The sequence below is a fragment of the Notechis scutatus genome, chromosome 14 (genome assembly GCF_049901735.1).
Source record: "Notechis scutatus isolate UNSWTSFEM ecotype Mainland chromosome 14, rNotScu1.2, whole genome shotgun sequence".
Classification (NCBI taxonomy): domain Eukaryota; kingdom Metazoa; phylum Chordata; class Lepidosauria; order Squamata; family Elapidae; genus Notechis; species Notechis scutatus.
The window spans coordinates 1,526,406-1,543,628 of NC_142022.1; the positions used below are offsets into that span (position 1 = coordinate 1,526,406).

At 46.6% G+C, this 17,223-nt stretch overlaps 1 protein-coding gene across 4 annotated transcripts in view; it reads right to left on the reverse strand.

The window, feature by feature from the left end:
• The window catches only part of LTBP3 (latent transforming growth factor beta binding protein 3), a 45,737-nt gene extending 33,180 nt beyond the window's left edge, over positions 1 to 12,557 (reverse strand). For all 4 annotated transcript variants that reach the window (XM_087943682.1, XM_087943680.1, XM_087943683.1 and 1 more), the window contains exons 1-4: positions 12,102 to 12,557; positions 4,376 to 4,666; positions 2,011 to 2,225; positions 843 to 948 (exon numbers count right to left, since the gene is read on the reverse strand). In XM_087943682.1, the coding sequence (XP_087799808.1) occupies positions 843 to 948; positions 2,011 to 2,225; positions 4,376 to 4,666; positions 12,102 to 12,414 (925 nt within the window). In that variant the 5' untranslated portion in view covers positions 12,415 to 12,557. The remainder of the gene's footprint in view (positions 1 to 842; positions 949 to 2,010; positions 2,226 to 4,375; positions 4,667 to 12,101) is intronic.
• Between the last annotated feature and the right edge of the window lie 4,666 nt (positions 12,558 to 17,223).

Genomic DNA, 17,223 nt, shown 5'->3' on the forward strand with positions numbered 1-17,223 from the left:
GAGTCTGTCATCTGCACCTCTATCACTGCCTGGTTTGGCTCTGCAACCCAACAGGACAGACACAGACTCCAGAGGGTAATTAGGACTGCAGAAAAAACAATTACTACCAACCTACCTTCCATTGAGGACCTGTATATTGCGCGAGTCAAAAAGAGGGCTGTGAAATTATCTAGAGACCCCTCACATCCTGGACATAAACTTTTTCAACTCCTACCCTCCAAACGACGCTATAGAGCACTGCACACCAGAACAACTAGACACAATGTGGACGGTTTTTTTCCGAATGCCATCACTCTGCTAAACAAATAATTCCCTCAACACTGTCCAACTATTTACAAAGTCTGCACTACTATTCTTCTTCTCATCCTTCCCAGTACCTACCTCTTCCCACTTATGACTATAACCATGTTGCTTGTATCTTTACAATTTATATTGTTTTATTTGTTTCCTAGAATGATTTGAAGCCAGATTCATTTAACGACTGTGTTTCTAGCTTAACAACTGCGGTGATTCACTTAACAATTGTGGCAAGAAAGTTCGTAAAATGGGGCAAAACTCACTTAACAACTGTCTCATTTCGCAAGAGAAATGTTGCGCTCAATTGTGGTCATAAATGGAGGACTATCTGTACACGGAGACAACTTCCTTGAGTGTCTAATCACACTTGGCCAAATAAAGTATTCAGTTCAATAGAATTCGATTTGATAATTTCCTTTTTTTTTTTTTTTTTCAGGCAAGGAATGCATCCACAGAATCCTGGGCAACCTGTGCTGGGGATCGCTGGGTGGTGCCAGGTCCCCGAAGGGCACCAGGAAAAGAGGGGGGGAGGGCTGGAGGCTTACACTGCAGGTGGGGGCATTTGTGGCATTTGGTTTGGCCCCAGGAGGTGCCAATGCTGCCGCAGCAATCTTCCTGCTTCGTCAAACCCGGAAGTGGGTTGCTCCCACACTGAAGTCCACACCGGAAAGGAAAGAGAGAAGAAATTAAAAAAAAAAAAAAGACTACATTCACCAATTTTCTCCTGAAAGGCCAAGCTCCAAACTGCCTCACCCCACCCCAGTCCTGCCCCAACCTCATTCTCTACAGCCTGTGTGGGACAGAATGCGAACCATCTCTTGCATTTTAAGCATCTAGTCCTCAGTGAGGAACCATTTTACATTGGCGCACCAACATGCCGGAATAGGCTAAAACAGAACTGGGAATTTTGTGAGTTAGTCTCTTAGAAGCTTTCAGGTCCTTTTCTTCATAGTTTTGGGTAATTCTCGTCATCTCCTGAAGCCAATGTATGGTTTAGTTCCTGAAGTGTGTGCATGTATCTGAGGTAAGGTAAGCACACAACATCTGAGATTAGTGTGTGGCTTTGTACATTGTGAAATACCGAGTGGGAATAAAAGTAAATCTAATCCTGTGATCCAGCCAAAAGAGTGGGTTTTTTTTTTCAAACTTGACAGTTTTAAAATGGGTGGACTCCAACTCCCAGAATCCCCCAGTCAGTATGTTTTAAGATGGTGGACTCCAACTCCCAGAATCCCCCAGTCAGTATGTTTTAAGATGGGTGGACTCCAACTCCCAGAATCCCCAGTCAGTATGTTTTAAGATGGGTGGACTCCAACTCCCAGAATCCCCCAGTCAGTATGTTTTAAGATGGGTGGACTCCAACTCCCAGAATCCCCCAGTCAGTATGTTTTAAGATGGGTGGACTCCAACTCCCAGAATCCCCCAGTCAGTATGTTTTAAGATGGGTGGGCTTCAACTCCCAGAATCCCCCAGCCAACATGCTTTAAGACGAGAGACTTCAACTCCCAGAATCCCCCAGCCAACATGCTTTAAAAGGGGTGGAGTTGAAGCCCAGCCATCTTAAAGTTGCCAAGCTTGAAAAAAACACTGTGCTAAAGGATTCCTCTTTTGCTATTTGGCCTTGAGGCTGACTGGATCAGATACACTGCTTTTGAGCATGGAGGCTTGATTTTCTACCGGTTGAACAGCTGGCTAAAATCCCGTTCCACTCACCGACTGCTTGGGCAGCGTCTCTTGGAAACAGCGCCCCAGGGGTTTCTGGGTTGGAGGACGAGTGTAGGCCGGTTTTGGAGCCGGGTGCTGGATTAGATGGTGGCCTCCCCCTGGCCCACTCCCCTCCGAGCTGAGGCTATCAATCCGGTGGACCTTCACAGAGGCTTCCGGCGGATGATGGACACGGACGTTGACCAGCGGTTGGTGCATCTGAACTGGGAGCAAAAAAAAATAAAGTAGGATGTTGGAAACAGGACAAGGGACAAAGCTACTACGCCGTTTGAAGCGTCAATGAAACAGCTGAGTTACGGATCAATTTAAAAGTAGCTCGATCCCCGTGCTTTGCTACGAAACATTGTGATCGGACTTAGTTTTGGGGAAGGAAAATAAGGGGGGGCGGGATTCTACCTCTACATCCACCAAGATTCATCTGGCTAGCATCCTGTCAGTGTGCGTGAGAGTTGAGGGCTGTTTGCAAGCTGAAGGAGTATTTGCAATGTGAGCAAGAAGACAGCAAGGAGCCTGGGCGTGGCTTAGCTCAACTTTCTGTAGTAAAGCTGCTTGGTGCTGTGAAACTAAAAGTGAAACTGAAACTCCTCTCCTCTGCTTGTGTTTTGCATTTGGAAGAGATTTCTTTTCAGGTGGGGAGAGGGAGTAGAACTCCTTAGCATCAGAGCATGTTAATAATAATAATACTGGAAATACTAATGCTCTGATGGTCATTTCAAAAAATCCTTTCTTAATGAGCACCTAGAAGCCAAGAGGAACCTACATGCCAGTTTTCAAGTTTGTAGGCTTTACGGTTCTGGAGATTTTGTGATGATGCATTTCACTTTTATATATATATAATAGATTAAAATAAAGTACGGTGCTGAATTTTTGACCAAGGACTTTTTTTGTTCATCAACCAGCAGATGAACGACAAACTGGGAACAAAGAGATGAAGTTCACTTGAAACCCTGGAGCTGGGGGCTTCTAGAAAACCCTCTGCACATGCTCGAAGATTCCCAGCTCGGCCCTTCAGTGGCCAGAACGGATCTCAAATTGCAAACTCAGTTCTGCAGAGGAGTTAATTTATTTATTTAGCACATGGCATACAGTAAATAGATAACAGTAATAAAAATATATCAAAGGTGTTCCTAATACTGTGGTACACGTATAATGGAAATTTGGGGTGCTTGGGGCTCTCTGAGCAAAGGTGTTTTCTTGCAGATGTTTCATTAACCAAGTGTGAACCCACTCCTTTCTAACACTGATGACGTTACCTAGTTGGGTCATGAAATGTCTGCAGGAAGACAACTCAACTTAGAGAGCACTAAGGACTCTGCAGTCCTCCTCCTCCTCCTCTTCTTCTTCTTCCTCCTGGTCTCAAGCTCAGAGAGAACCAGGAACCCCATAGTCCTCTTCCTCTCCACAAACCCCACTTCCTACTAGCACTGATGATGTTACCTCGTTGGGTAATAAAACGTCTGCAAAAAAAGCAACCAAGCTCACAAAGCACCAAGGACTTCACAGTCCTCCTCCTCCTCCTCCTCCTCTCCACAAACCCCACTCCCTACTAGCACTGATGATGTTACCTAGTTGAGTCATGAAACGTCTGCAAGAAAAGCTCAGAGAGCACCAAGGACCCTTTCATTTCAACCCTGAACTACAAACATTCCCTTTTCCTGACCTATTCGACTTTGTAAGGTTTGAGGAATTCAAGAAGTGATACATAAGTTATAAGTTACCTTTGGAAATACATCGATTCATGAGACTTGAATAGGTGTTCTATGGATTAATCCAGGGTGGGCAACTATGGCCCTTTTATGAATTATGGACTTCAACTCCCAGAATTCCTGAGCAAGCCATGCTTGCTCAGGAATTCTGGGAGTTGAAGTCCATAATTCATAAAAGGGCCATAGTTGCCCACCCTGGATTAATATCTAGGCCGTTTATCCTATTAAGGCGGTATTTATTATTTGGAGAAAAATCTGCTTTTCCTCGGACCAGGTGTATCCAGGGGTAGGATTCAGCCAGTTCGGCTTGGTTCGAGCGAACCGGATGTTAAGTTTACATCTGGTTCGCCGAACAGGTAGTTGAACTGATTGGCCCGCCCCTCCCCCTCCCACCCTGCCCTTCCCACCCCAGGAGTTTCCACGCACCCATTTTGGGCGCAGGTAAGTGCAGGATCTGCGCGGAGGCTCTGGGAGGCCCGAGAGAAGACTCTGGGGAAAAGGAAAAACGGTGCTCCCGGAAGTTCTGGCCACGCCCACCCAGCAACCAGGTAGAGAACCAATCCCACCCTGGGTTTATCGCTTCACCCTAACCTCCCCGAGCCCCGCAAACAGCCCCCAAGCCCAGCCCCCACTCTCTCTCCCATTACCTTCGGAGGAGTGATGCCCTAAAGGCACCATAAAGGTGGAATGGCTCACGGTGCCTTTTGAACCCGGCCCCGAGGGGCTGTCGCTGTGGTGATCCGACATGACCTGGACGGCGTAAATGGCGTGTTTGCTGGAACCCGTCTCCGTGGGGGACCCATCGCTGGGGGGCCGGGCCTGCTGTCCCTGGCGGTTCACGGGCATCTGGCAGAAGCGGCCGGTGAATTCCGGGGGGCACAGACAGTGGTTGCCAGATGTGCACTGACCACCGTTCATACAAGGCAGAGGACAGACAACTGCAGCAGGGAAGCGGGGGTGGGCGGACACAAAGAGGAAAAGACACCCCTGTTAATTTTGCCTGGGCCAGACCCCCACACCACTTTTTGGCTTCCTACGCATCAGCCCAACCTTGCCGCCGCCCGGAAATTTCTCCTTATTTCTAGCTTGGTTCTCTCCTTGGTTAGTTTCCATCCCTCGCTTGAAAATTGGACATTGGGAATATCGACGGGGCTGCCCCCCGCCCCCCCCAAAAAAGTTAAAATTAAAGTTTTAGTTAAAGAACCCTGCATCCAGTTTTGGTCGCCACCATGTAAAAAAAGATGTTGAGACTCTACAAACAGTGCAGAGAAGAGCAACAAAGAGGATGAAGGGACTGGAGGCTAAAACATACGAAGAACGGTTTCAAGAATTGGGTAGGTCTAGTTTGATGAGAAGAAGGACTAGGAGAGACAGGATAGCAGTAGTCCAATATTTGAGGGGCTGCCACAGAGAAGAGGGGAGGGTCAAGCTATTCTCCAAAGCACTTTGAAGGCAGGACAAGAAGCAACGGGCGGAAACTCATCAAGGAGAGAAGCAACCTGGAATGAAGGAGAAACTTCCTAACAGTGAGGACAATTAACCAGTGGAACAACTTGCCACCAGAAGTTGTGGATCCAACGCTGGAGGTTATGAAGAAGAGACTGGATAACCATTTGTTTGAAATGCTGTAGGGTTTCCTGCCTAAGCAGGGGGTTGGACTAGAAGACCTCCAAGGTCCATTCCAACTCCAATTCTATTCTATTCTATTCTATTCTATTTTATTCTATTCTATTCTATTCCCTATTCTATTCTATTCTTATTCTTACTTGATTCTGTTCTGTGCTATTCTTATACTATTCTTATACTATTCTGTTCTATTCTATTATTCTATTCTATTCTATTCTATTCTATTCTATTCTCTCTTCTATTCTATTTTCTTCTCTTCTCTCTTCTATTCTATTCAATTCCCTATTCTATTCTATTCCCTAGTCTATTTTATTCCATTCTATTCGATTCTATTCCCTATTCTATTCTATTCTATTCCCTATTCTATTCTATTCCCTATTCTATTCTATTCCCTATTCTATTCTATTCTATTCCCTATTCTATTCGATTCTATTCCCTATTCTATTCTATTCCCTATTCTATTCGATTCTATTCCCTATTCTATTCTACTATTCTATTCTATTCTCTATTCTATTCTATTCTATTCTCTATTCTATTCTCTCTTCTCATCTCTCTTCTCATCTCTCTTCTCTTCTCTCTTCTCTTCTATTTTCTTCTCTATTCTCTATTCTATTCTATTCTATTCTATTCTATTCTATTCTATTCTATTCTATTCTATTCTATTTTATTCTATTCTATTCTATTCCCTATTCTATTCTACTATTCTATTCTATTCTATTCTATTCTATTCTATTCTATTCTATTCTCTATTCTATTCTCTATTCTATTGTATTCTCTATTCCAGTGGTCCCCAGCCTTTTTTATGCCGCGGCCCGGTACCGGCATCAGCTGGGCGCCGCCATCTTGTTTTGATGAAAAAGTGCTTCCGGTGAGCTTTCTACCGGAAAAGCTCACCGGAAGCACTTTTCATCAAAACAAGATGGCGGCACCAGCAAACCAGCAATGACCCGGTAGGATTTGTTCCACGGACGGTGCCGGTCCGCGGACCGTGGTTGGGGAGCCCTGATCTATTCTATTCTCTCTTCTCTTCTCTCTTCTCTCTTCTTCTCTTCTATTTTCTTCTCTATTCTCTATTCTCTTCTCTTCTTTTCTCTCTTCTATTCTATTTTCTTCTATTCTCTATTCTATTCTATTCTATTCTATTCTATTCTATTCTATTCTATTCTGTTCTATTCTATTCTATTCTATTCTATTTCAATTCTACTTTCAAAGGCTGAATCGGCAGTTACAAAGGGGTTCAGACCGTGATATGCATTTGTGTGTGCGTGTTTTTTGTCAAACCAAGGCATGAATCAGAAATTGGACGCACAACCCTTGCCTCTTTCCAAAACAGAGGCGCGACTGCAGGTGTCAACTTGTGTCTTCTGGAAAAGATTTGCGCTCTACCAGGCCAGAAGGCCGAGCGTGGGCTGCCGTCAAATTTTCCACTGCTTTTCCTGAAATAGCCAACACAACAAAACACACTTTGCAGAGGAAGAGAAACAAGCAGCGGCTTCAAACCACGTTCAGTCTGTTTGGGTCCCTTCGAGTCAGGGATTGACTGCCAGCGGTGGCCTGGCCACGTCCCAGCAGAGCTCTTGGCCACGTTTTTGGGGAAGCGGTTTGCCCTGGCTTCTTTCCTAGACCTGGGAGTGAGTGAATGTTGGCTTAGCGTTGCCCAGCTGGTTTGATACAGGTGGCAGGACTCGAACACGCAGCCTTCCGTTTTCTAACCCTGGGCCTTCAATTGCCACCATTAACACGGCTTTTCACTTTGATGACGGCAGCCAAACGCCTTTCCGTAGTTTTGTCCAACGCATCTCGACTTACCACCATTCATTTAATGACTGTTCAAAGGTCCAACAGCACTGAAAAAAGTGACTTACAATTAGTTTTCACACTTGCCATGGTCACGGAGTCCCTGGTCATCATCACCATCCTCTTTTAATGACCCTGTACTCCTTTGCGCGGGGGAGTCTGGACAACTGAATGGAGTGGAATGTTTAACAGCCGGATGCCTTTCCTGTTGCCGATGAGGAGTTTTGTTCAGCAGGTATATATATTCTCATTGTGCCCAGAGAGAGAAATGTTTGCCTCTACCTAGGATCGAACTCACAGCCTCCTGATGGTGAGGCGAGCGCTCCACCTTTAGGACACCCCACCACTCAAGAGTCACTGGTCACGTGATCAAAATTCAGCAAGTCACTCATATTTATGGCGGTTGTAGCGTTCCTGGCGTCATGTGATCACCTTTTGCGACCTTCTGATGAGCAAAGTCAACAGGGAAGCACGATTTACTTAACAACCGTATGACTCACTTAACAACAGCCGTGATTCACTTTAAAATGGTGGCAAGAGAAGTCGTAAAATGGGGCAAAAATCACTTAACCACTGTCTAGCAATAATTAGCAACAGACATTTGGGGTTGAATGGTGGTCATAAGTTGAGGACCTCACTGTACTTCCTAGATATTTTTTGTCTGGCAATAATTTCAAAGGCAGCTATCTATTTACTCAAAAGTTTATTAGCATATATTACATCTTACTCTCCATCGATTCTTACTCCGGTCTTATTTTCATGAAATATGAAATGTGTTTTATTAAGGCATTAATAATGTATTTAATGTATTATTAAAATTACTTCGTTGCCAAAGCCATTTTAATAATACAGGTAAGTCCTCGACTTACAATCCATCTTTGAGTGACCGTTCAAAGTTACAATAGCACTGCAAAATGTGACTTATGACCGGTCTTCACCCTCATTATGTGATCAAAATTCGGGTGCTTAGCAACTGGCATGTCTTTATGCCTGTTGAGCATCCCAAGGTTATGCGATCGTCTTGGGGTGTGATTTCATAGCCGGTTTCTGACAAGCAATAGAGGAAGCTGGATTTGCTTAATGACTGCCTGATTCACAGAACAACTGAGGCCCAAAGGCAGCCTTAACATCCGCCTTGCTTAGTAATTGAAATTCTGGTTGCAACCCTAGTTAAGTGCAGGACTAATTTTATTTTTAAAAGGCACTATAAATTGGACTCTTATCTTTTCATTTTGAAAGCAATTTGCAGTTGACTGTGTTCATTAATTTAGAAATATAAATTGCTTTATGTTGCGCTTTATATTTCTACATTTTATTCTTCTACTATTTGAAATCGATTGGCAACTTTTAAAGTTGTATAAACTTTGACTCCCAGCATGCTGTAAGGCAGAAAAATAGCTTTCCTTAATAAGCATTGTTTTATCCAGAGATACCAAGACAAATTGAGAATTTTCATCCCCTATTAATCCATGTTTTACATTTGCACAATATATCTGAACCATAAACTAACCCAGAGGTTTCCAAACTTGACAACTTTAAGACTTGTGGACTTCAACTCCCAGAATTCCTCAGCCAGCATAGCTGGCTGAGGAATTCTGGGAGTTGAAGTCCACAAAGTTGCCAAGTTTGGAGACCCCTGAACTAACGAAATAAGATGGATTCACACAACAGATTAAGCCTCCAAGAACCTCATCACAGTTTAACCCTAGCCAGCCCAAGAGATTGCTAGATCTTCCACTCTCTTGAGCGTGTGAGAACAGCCAAGTGTGCAAAGAAGGGTGTGCAAATGAATAAAATAAAATAAAAACCACTTGCTGCAACTGGCTGATTCTAGTTTGAACTTGGCTTTGTGACTGAAACGAAGCCCCTTCTGAATCAAGCTGCCTCTTGCACAAACTGGCTGGGTGGGAGGGTGTGTGTGTGTGTGTGTGTGTGTAAGCGTTGGTCTCCGATTCTGTGTGAGTTTGCTTGGCCAGCGGCTCCGAGCGGCTGGCTTGGACGCTCGAGGGGCCCCAGAGATGGGGCTGAGATGTGAAGTCAACTTTTCCAGCAGCAAAAGAGAAGAGAATAGACAGGGAAGGGTGGAGAAAGAGAGGGAGAGGAGGGTAGAAAAAGAAAGAGAGGGAGAGGTAGAAAGAGAGAAGAGAGAGAGAAAGAAAGAGACATAGAAAGAGAAATAAGAAAGAGAGAAAAAGAGAGGGATAGAAAAAGAGAAAGAGACAGAGAAGGAGAGAGACAGAGACAAAGAGGAAAAAAGAGAGAAAGAGACAAAGAGTCAGAGACAGAGAGAGAAAGAAATAAAAAGAGATCTAGAGAGAGACACACACACAGAGAGAGAGAGAGAGGCAGAGAGAAAGAGAAAAAGAGAGAAAGAGAGAAAGAAAGAGAGAGAGGCAGAGAGAAAGAGAAAAAGAGAGAACGAGAGAGAGAGAGAGAGACCTAGAGAGAGAGAAAGAGATAGACAGAGAGACAGAGAGAGAGAGACAGACAAAGAGTGGAAGAGAGAGGAAAGAGAGAGAGAGAGAGAACATGGAACCAGGGTGCACATGCGCATAGGAATCAAAAACAATGTGCAAAGTGTCCCCGACTGCACTCCGTCCGGCCCCCAAAGACAACAGAAAAGCAAAACTCCACGCTAACCAATCTCCGTGCAAAACCAAGCTTGCTTTGCAAAGGACAAGGCGAGCCAGATTCGGCCTGCGCAAGTGAAGCCTGGGCTCCCCCATTACCCTGACCCCCTGTTTCGTTTAGCCACAAAGGATAACCAGTGGGGTTTGCTCCCCCAACCCCAAACAAAGCTGTTCTGCAAACCGCAAGGCTGAGTTTGGCGAACAGGATCAGAGAAAACTGAACGAAGTGCAAAAGGGGCCAGGATGTCTGAGGCCAGGAGGTTCGGTGGGGAAGGGAGCCGGGTTCCCACAACACGTTCAACCTGGTTGCTGAAAGATGCTGGTTTTTAGGTTTGCAATTAGCCTAAAGAGAAAGCAGGCACAATTGACAGCCATTATAAAGAGGAAGAGGATATTCTACGGCAGTGTTTCTCGACCATGGCAGCTCGAAGTATGTGGACTTCAACTCCCAGAATTCCCCAGCCAGCAAAACTTTGCGTTTAATCCTGATCAAAGCTGGCTGGGGAATTCTAGGAGTTGAAGTCCACACATCTTCAAGTTGGCAAAGTTGAGAAACATGAACTAACAGGCATGCCAGCGAAATAGGTTCCTGGCCCTGGGCAGCGGGTTGGACTAGATGATCTCTTAATATTTCTTCCAATTCCGTCTTTGAAGGATGCTAAGTCCAACGCGAAGCAAACCAAGAATTAACCCAGGTTAAAACCACGCCAGTTCAGCATGCCACACAAACTCAGATCCCTCCGGGCTTTCTCGTTCACTGTTTCCCCAGGAAATAAATCCAAAATCGGTCCTTTTCCAGTAACAGGAGGCAACGTAAACAAACCTAAGTTAATTGCTGCAAGTGAGTTTCTCTTTGGCTTGTTGGCTCTTACCCACAATCCAAAGCGCCTGGGAGAACGGCCTTCCCCAACCAGGCGCCCCCCTGAAGTGGGACTACAACTCCCAAGTTTAAGATAAGGGGGAGAAGTGATGCACAAAACGGGGCCGGGCACAGGCTGATGGCTCAGAGGGTGTGCATGATGGGAACTGTCACCAAAAGAGCTGGAGAGTGCCTGATGGGAGTTGGGAGCTTTGTCCATCCGGAAGATACCCCAGAGGGGATTGGGAGGGGGCGATGGGCAGCGTAGTCCACACCATCTAAAGGACTTGCCAAGGTGGAAAGCAATGGGCAGGGGAAGTTTGCAAACAGCCAAGCTGGGCCTGATGGGTGGTGTAGTGCGTACCAATAGAGGGACATGCACTGGGTAGTAGAATACGTTCCATCAACAAAGAGGTTGCAGGGAACCAGCCTGGAGAGGCTGATGGATAGTGTAGTCCATGCCATCTAAAGAACTCGGCAAAGTGGAAAGCATCAGGCAGTACAACAGGTCCCATCCACAAGAGACAAACTGGTGGCTGATGGGTGATGTAGTCCGTGCCATTTAAGAGACTTCTCAAGTGGAAACCATTGGACAAAAGAGCACATAGCAGGGACCCGGGCTAGAGGAGAGCTGATGGGTGGTGTAGTCTGTGCACCAGGGAAGCACCGAGCGGTATAATACATCCCATCAACAAGAAGATTGCAGAGACCCAAGCTTGGGGGTGGTAAGGGGTGGTGTAACCAAGGTTGGGAGTGATGGGTGGTGCAGTCCGTGCCATCTAAGCAACCTCCCACATGGAAAGCACCAAGCAGTATCACATCAACCAAAGCCAAGCTTGAGAGCGATGGGCGGTGTAGTCCGTCCCATCTGAGAAGACTTCTCAAGAGGAAAGAATCAGGGGCAGCCGAGCCGTCTCCCATCATCCATGGCCCTGAGGTTGCAAGGAGCCGGGCTGGGGGAGGCGGATGGGGGTTGTAGTCCTCACTTCACCCCCAAAGGCAAACTATGGGCACGAAAGTCCACCCCATCGCGGGGGGGGGGATGGGGGAGGCAGATGGGCATTGTAGTCCTCACTCCCCCACCAAAAAAAGCAATCGATGGGCACCAATTTCCACCCCTTCGCTGGGGGTGGGATGGGGGAGGCGGATGGGCATTGTAGTCCTCACTCCACCACCACCCCAAAAAGCAAACGATGGGCATGAAACTTCACCCTGTCACGGGGAGGCAGATGGGCGTTGTAGTCCTCACTCCCCCCGAAAGCAAACGATGAGCATGAAACTCCACCCCGTCGCGGGGGCGAAGGCGGATGGGCACTGTAGTCCTCCCTCCCCCTCCCCCGAAAGCAAACGATGGGCAGGAAAGTCCACCCCGTGGCCGGTGGGAGCCTCCCCGCTCCCCGCCCACGGCCAGCGGGCCCCGGGTGCAGGGCGAGGGCGGCCGCCGAGGTCTCCCCGACTCACCCACGCGGAACCCGGAGCCGGTCAAGGTGTCCATGGCGTGTCCGTTCTCCCCGATCAGCGTCATGTTACTGCCCGGCTTGCAGCTGTCCCGGCAGCGGCCCTTCTGGCAGGTCCGCTCGCAGATGAGCGGCGCGAAGACCACCTTGAACCGCTCCCGCGCCAGCGCCGCCCGCTCCAAGGGGCCCGAGGCGGCGGAGGAGGCGGCGGCGGCGGCGGCGGCAGAAGACCCCCGGCCCGGCCAGCCCAGCGCCCGCGGCACCGCCAGCTGCAGCAGCAGCAGCAGCCCCAGCACGGCCGCGCCCGCCGGGGGCATCTTGGCATCCCGCGCCGCCCCGGCCGGAGGCTGGCAAGGAGGAGGCGGCGGCGGCGGCGGCGGCGGCGGCTTCTCGCTCTCTCCGGCCCGCCTGGCGCAGCCAATCTCCGGCCGGGGGCAGGAATCTGGGAGCGCCGCCAGCAGACGCCGGAGAGGCCGGGCCGGCAGGGGGCGCGGGGAAGGGCGGCGGGGATTCTCCATCCCCTCCGGACCCGAAACTTTAAACTCTCTCACCGAACTTCATACACTTTGCCCCGAAACTTTAAACTTTCCCCCCAAAATTTAAACTTTTCCCCAAAATTTAAACTTTTCCCCAAAATTTAAATTTCCTCCCCAAACTTTATAAATTTTGACCGAAACTTTAAACTTTCTTCCCAAAAACTTTTTAAACTTTCCCATTTATTCCAAAACTTTAAACTTTCTTTGCCAACTTAAACTTTCTCCCAAAATTTAAACTTTTCCTCAAACTTTCAAAAATTTCCTCCCCAAACTTAAACTTTAAATGTTTCCCCCAAACTTTAAAGTTTCCCCAAACTTTAAATTTATAAACTTTAAATTTTCCCGAAACTTTAAACTTTCTCCCCTAAACTATAAACTTTCCCCAAATTTTTCTCCCCAAACTTTAAACTTTTCCTCAAACTTTAAATTTCCTCCCCAAACTTTAAATTTCCTCCCCAAACTTTATAAACTTTCCCCAAACTTTAAATTTCCTCCCCAAACTTTATAAAGTTTCCCCAAACTTTAAATTTCCTCCCCAAACTTTAAATTTTTCCCCAAAACTTTAAATTTCCTCCCTAAACTTTATAAACTTTCCCCCAAAACTTTTAAACTTTCTCCCCAAAATTTAAACTTTTCCTCAAACTTTAAATTTCCTCCCCAAACTTTATAAATTTTGACCCAAACTTTAAATTTCCTCCCAAACTTTATAAACTTTCCCCAAAACTTTAAACGTTCTCCCCAAAGTTTAAACTTTTACCCCAAAATTTAAACTTTTCCCCAAACTTTAAATTTCCTCCCCAAACTTTATAAACTTTGCCCCTAAACTTTAAATTTTCCCCCAAACTTTAAACATTCCCTGCAGAGTTTAAACTTCACCCCCAAACTTTAAACTTTCCCTCCAAAGTTTAAACTTTCTCTTTAAACTTCCTCCCCAAATTTTGCTCCTGCCCCCTCCCCCCCAGAAGGCACTGCTCCCCTCCATCCCAGAGCGGAGGAGAACACGGCCAGCAGGGCAGGGGTATGGAAGAGTTTGAGAAGCTGACCTGTCTCCCATCATCTGTGGCCATGGCTGGTTCGTGGGCGTGATGGGAGCTCAATTTTCCCAAACTTTTCCTGGAGTTCTTGGAAGTTTCAGATCTCTCCCTGTGGTTTAAAAGAAAAAGTCTGTTCTGGGTGGCTTTGGGAAGTGCGTTTGATTTTAAGGTGTATCTATCTATCTATCTATCTATCTATCCATCCATCCATCCATCTTACAGCAGGGGTCTTCAAACTTGACAGCTTTAAGACTTGTGGACTTCAACTCCCAGATTTCCTCCTCCAGTCATGTCACCTCAGGAATTCTGGGAGTTGAAGTCCACAAGTCTTAAAGCTGTCAAGTTTGAAGACCCTTGATCTACAGTATCTCTACCTACCTACCTATATCTATCACCTCTCTCTCTCTCCATCCATCCTTCCCTATCTTTCTCTCACGCTACCTATATCTATTTACCTATTTTTCTATGTCTATCTAAATCTACCTACCACCCTATATCTATAATCTTATCTCTCTACATCTATCCATCCATCATCCATCCATCTCATTTCTCTGCCTAGCTCCCTCTCTCTCTCTCCCTCTCTCTCTCTCTCACACACACACACACCTAGCTATCTATCTTAATACATTCCTATGCTGCCCAGAAGTCACTGGATAGTGAATCTGATGTCACACTCCTTTGCTCTGAATTAAACAGTTCTTTTAAAGAGGAGCCATTTGACCCCAAATCCAGATAACAGATATAACAGATAAATCAGAGTTGGAAGGGACCTTATAGGTCATCTAGTCCAACCCCCCGCCCAAGCGGGAGGCCCTACACCATTTCTGACAAAGGTAATCGGATATGGAAATGTCCCCACCTGCACCAGCAAAGACGCCGCTGTTTCTCTTTCTGAACAAAACCGAGTTGCTTTGGAGACAGTCAAGCTGGGAAGGTGAAGAAAAAAACTCATGGTGATGGTCCATTGTGAAGATCCAAAATCAAACTCCCTCCCACGCCTGGTCTTTAGATTTTTGTAATTTCCACATGGCAGCTTCCTCCCCTTTCGATGCCCTCCAAGAACAGATAGAAGGGCCCTGAGAGTACTGAAAACATAGGATTAAAGGACGTCCTTGACATCTGATCGCAACTGACCTCAAAACTTCCTGTTGCTAAGCAAAAGTTGAGTTTTCTCCCGTTTTACGAACTTTCTTCCCACCGTTGTTAAATGCATCAATGCAGTTATTGAGTTATTAAGAGGGCCGTTAAGTGAACCAGGCTTCCCCAACTGACTGGTCAGAAGGTTGCAAAAAGGGATCGTACGACATTGCAGCCGTCGTAATTATGAGTCGGTGCGAAGCGTCCAAACTTGGTTCACCTGACGTTGAAGATGCTACAAATGGTGGGAAATCGTCATACGTTACTTTTTCAGTGCCGTAACTTTGAACGCCCTCCAAACATGGCCAGTTTAAGACTTGAGGGCTTCAACTTCCTAAAGGGGTCTCCAAAATATGGGTGTAAAGAAAGGGGGGCCTCTCCAAACTTGACAATGTAAAGGCCTATGGACTTCAACTCCCAGAATTCCTCAGCCAGCCACTGTGAATCCATGGAAGGACTTGCCTCCAGAAGTTGGAGGTTTTTTAAGAAGAGACTAGATAGCCACTTGTCTGAAATGGTGTAGAGCCGTGGTGCTAACCTTTTGGGCTCCTGTGCTAAAAATTGTGTGTGCGCTTGCATGCTTGCAGTCGCGAGCCAGCACCCAGAAGACCCCCCACACCCCCTATGCATGCATGCGCAATAACAACCCCTCGGTCCCCGCCGCCCCCTGCACTGTGCCTCGTAGCTGATTTTCGGCTGGCTTGAAGCCTTTTTCGGCCTCCCAAACGCTTTGGAAGGCTTCTGCAGGCTTCTACAACCTTTGTAGGCCGAAATCTAGCCCCGTTTCGTCACTTCCTGTTTTTCCCGAAAATACCAGAAATGATGAAACGGGGCTAGATTTCGGCCTACAAAGCTTGTAGAAGCCTGCAGAAGCCTTCCTCAAGCCTTTGAGAGGCCGAAAAAGGCCTCAAACTGGCCGAAAATCAGCTGTGAGGCAGGCACATGCCCAGTGAGGTACGTTTGCCTGCAGCTCGCGTGCCGGCACAAATGGCTCTGTGCGTGCCGGGGACCACTGGTGGTCCGCAAGTAAATTTTGGTGGTCCGCAGAGAAATGTCACCCCCAAAGCACCCCCCCAAAGCAATTAATCCAGGCTGCACCACGCACATGGCCCATGGGAACACAAGGCTTGTGTCGCTTGCATTGCGAACAACACGAGGTAGTGAGGGGAGGGTTGGAAAGGGTGGAGAGGGAGAACTTGCCCCACTTGCCCCACGCGCCTCGCCTGGCCACCGGGCTGCTTCTTTCCACTTCTTTGTTCTGCTTTTGGCTGCCCGCAAGGAAAGCAGCAAAAGTCTGTCTTTCTCTCCCCCAAACTCCGCCAGAAATGAGTCTTTGGGACCCTGCAAGGCCTCCTGCTCCAAGAGGCTGCACCAGCACGACAAGTTTCACAAAGACTCATTTCTGGCGGAGTTTGGGGGAGAGAAAGACAGACTTCTGCTGCTGCTTCTGTTTTCCTTGCATGAAGCCAAAAGTCTCTCCCCACCACTCGAGAATGGAGCTGGAGACGGTATCCTGCAATCCCAAATAAAGAATGATTGATCGGTCGGAAATCGGGGGATTTTCCTGCAGACTTTTGGGGGATTTTCCCAGGGAGTCTGGTCCGCGGGATTTAAAATTATGAGTTTGGTGGTCCCTGAGGTCCAAAAAGTTGGCGACCCGTGGACTAGAAGACCTCCAAGGTCCCTTCCAACTCTTGTTCTACGGTTATTCTGTGAAAAGACAGGTTAAATGCAAAGTTAGGAAACCGGCCTGGAAGATAAGGACTTGCAATTGGATAAAACTATTTATAAACAAAAGAAGAGTTGAGCCTTCTGTGGCTACATGGCTACTTTTTGTCCGTGATTTGCAGAAGGAAAAATAAATACAGACTAAAGAAAGGGTGCTTTGTAGCAGGAGAAAAGATTCAAGGCTTTATTTTAGGAAGTTGCAACATTCTTATTATTGAAAAACCCTAAGGTTGTGTTTGGGAAGTTGCAAAACTCTTATTATCCTTGCACCATTTCTCCCCAATTTTTTTTTTTACTGGGTAACAGCTTTATGTTTAGGCCTGCCTGTATTTAAAGGAAGGTCGACTTGAAAAAAAAAATGCAATAAGTAGGTAAATTGAGGCTGCACCTATTGTAGGGGGCGTGCATAAGCGCACCAACGTGCCTACCGTCCCTGTCCTATTGTTTCTCTTATTCTTTTATTTTTCTTATATGTACCCATTTCATGTATTCACAACTATGTATACACTTATACTTATTATCTTGTAAACAATTGGCAAATCAAATAAATACATAAATAAATAAATAAATCAAGGATGGGGGGGGGGGGAGACACAACAGTGATACAACAGTGGTGGGACTCATCTCCGGGGGTGAGGGGGAATGAGTCTGCCTATCGAGATGAGGTGAACCAATGGTTGCTTTTGTGGTG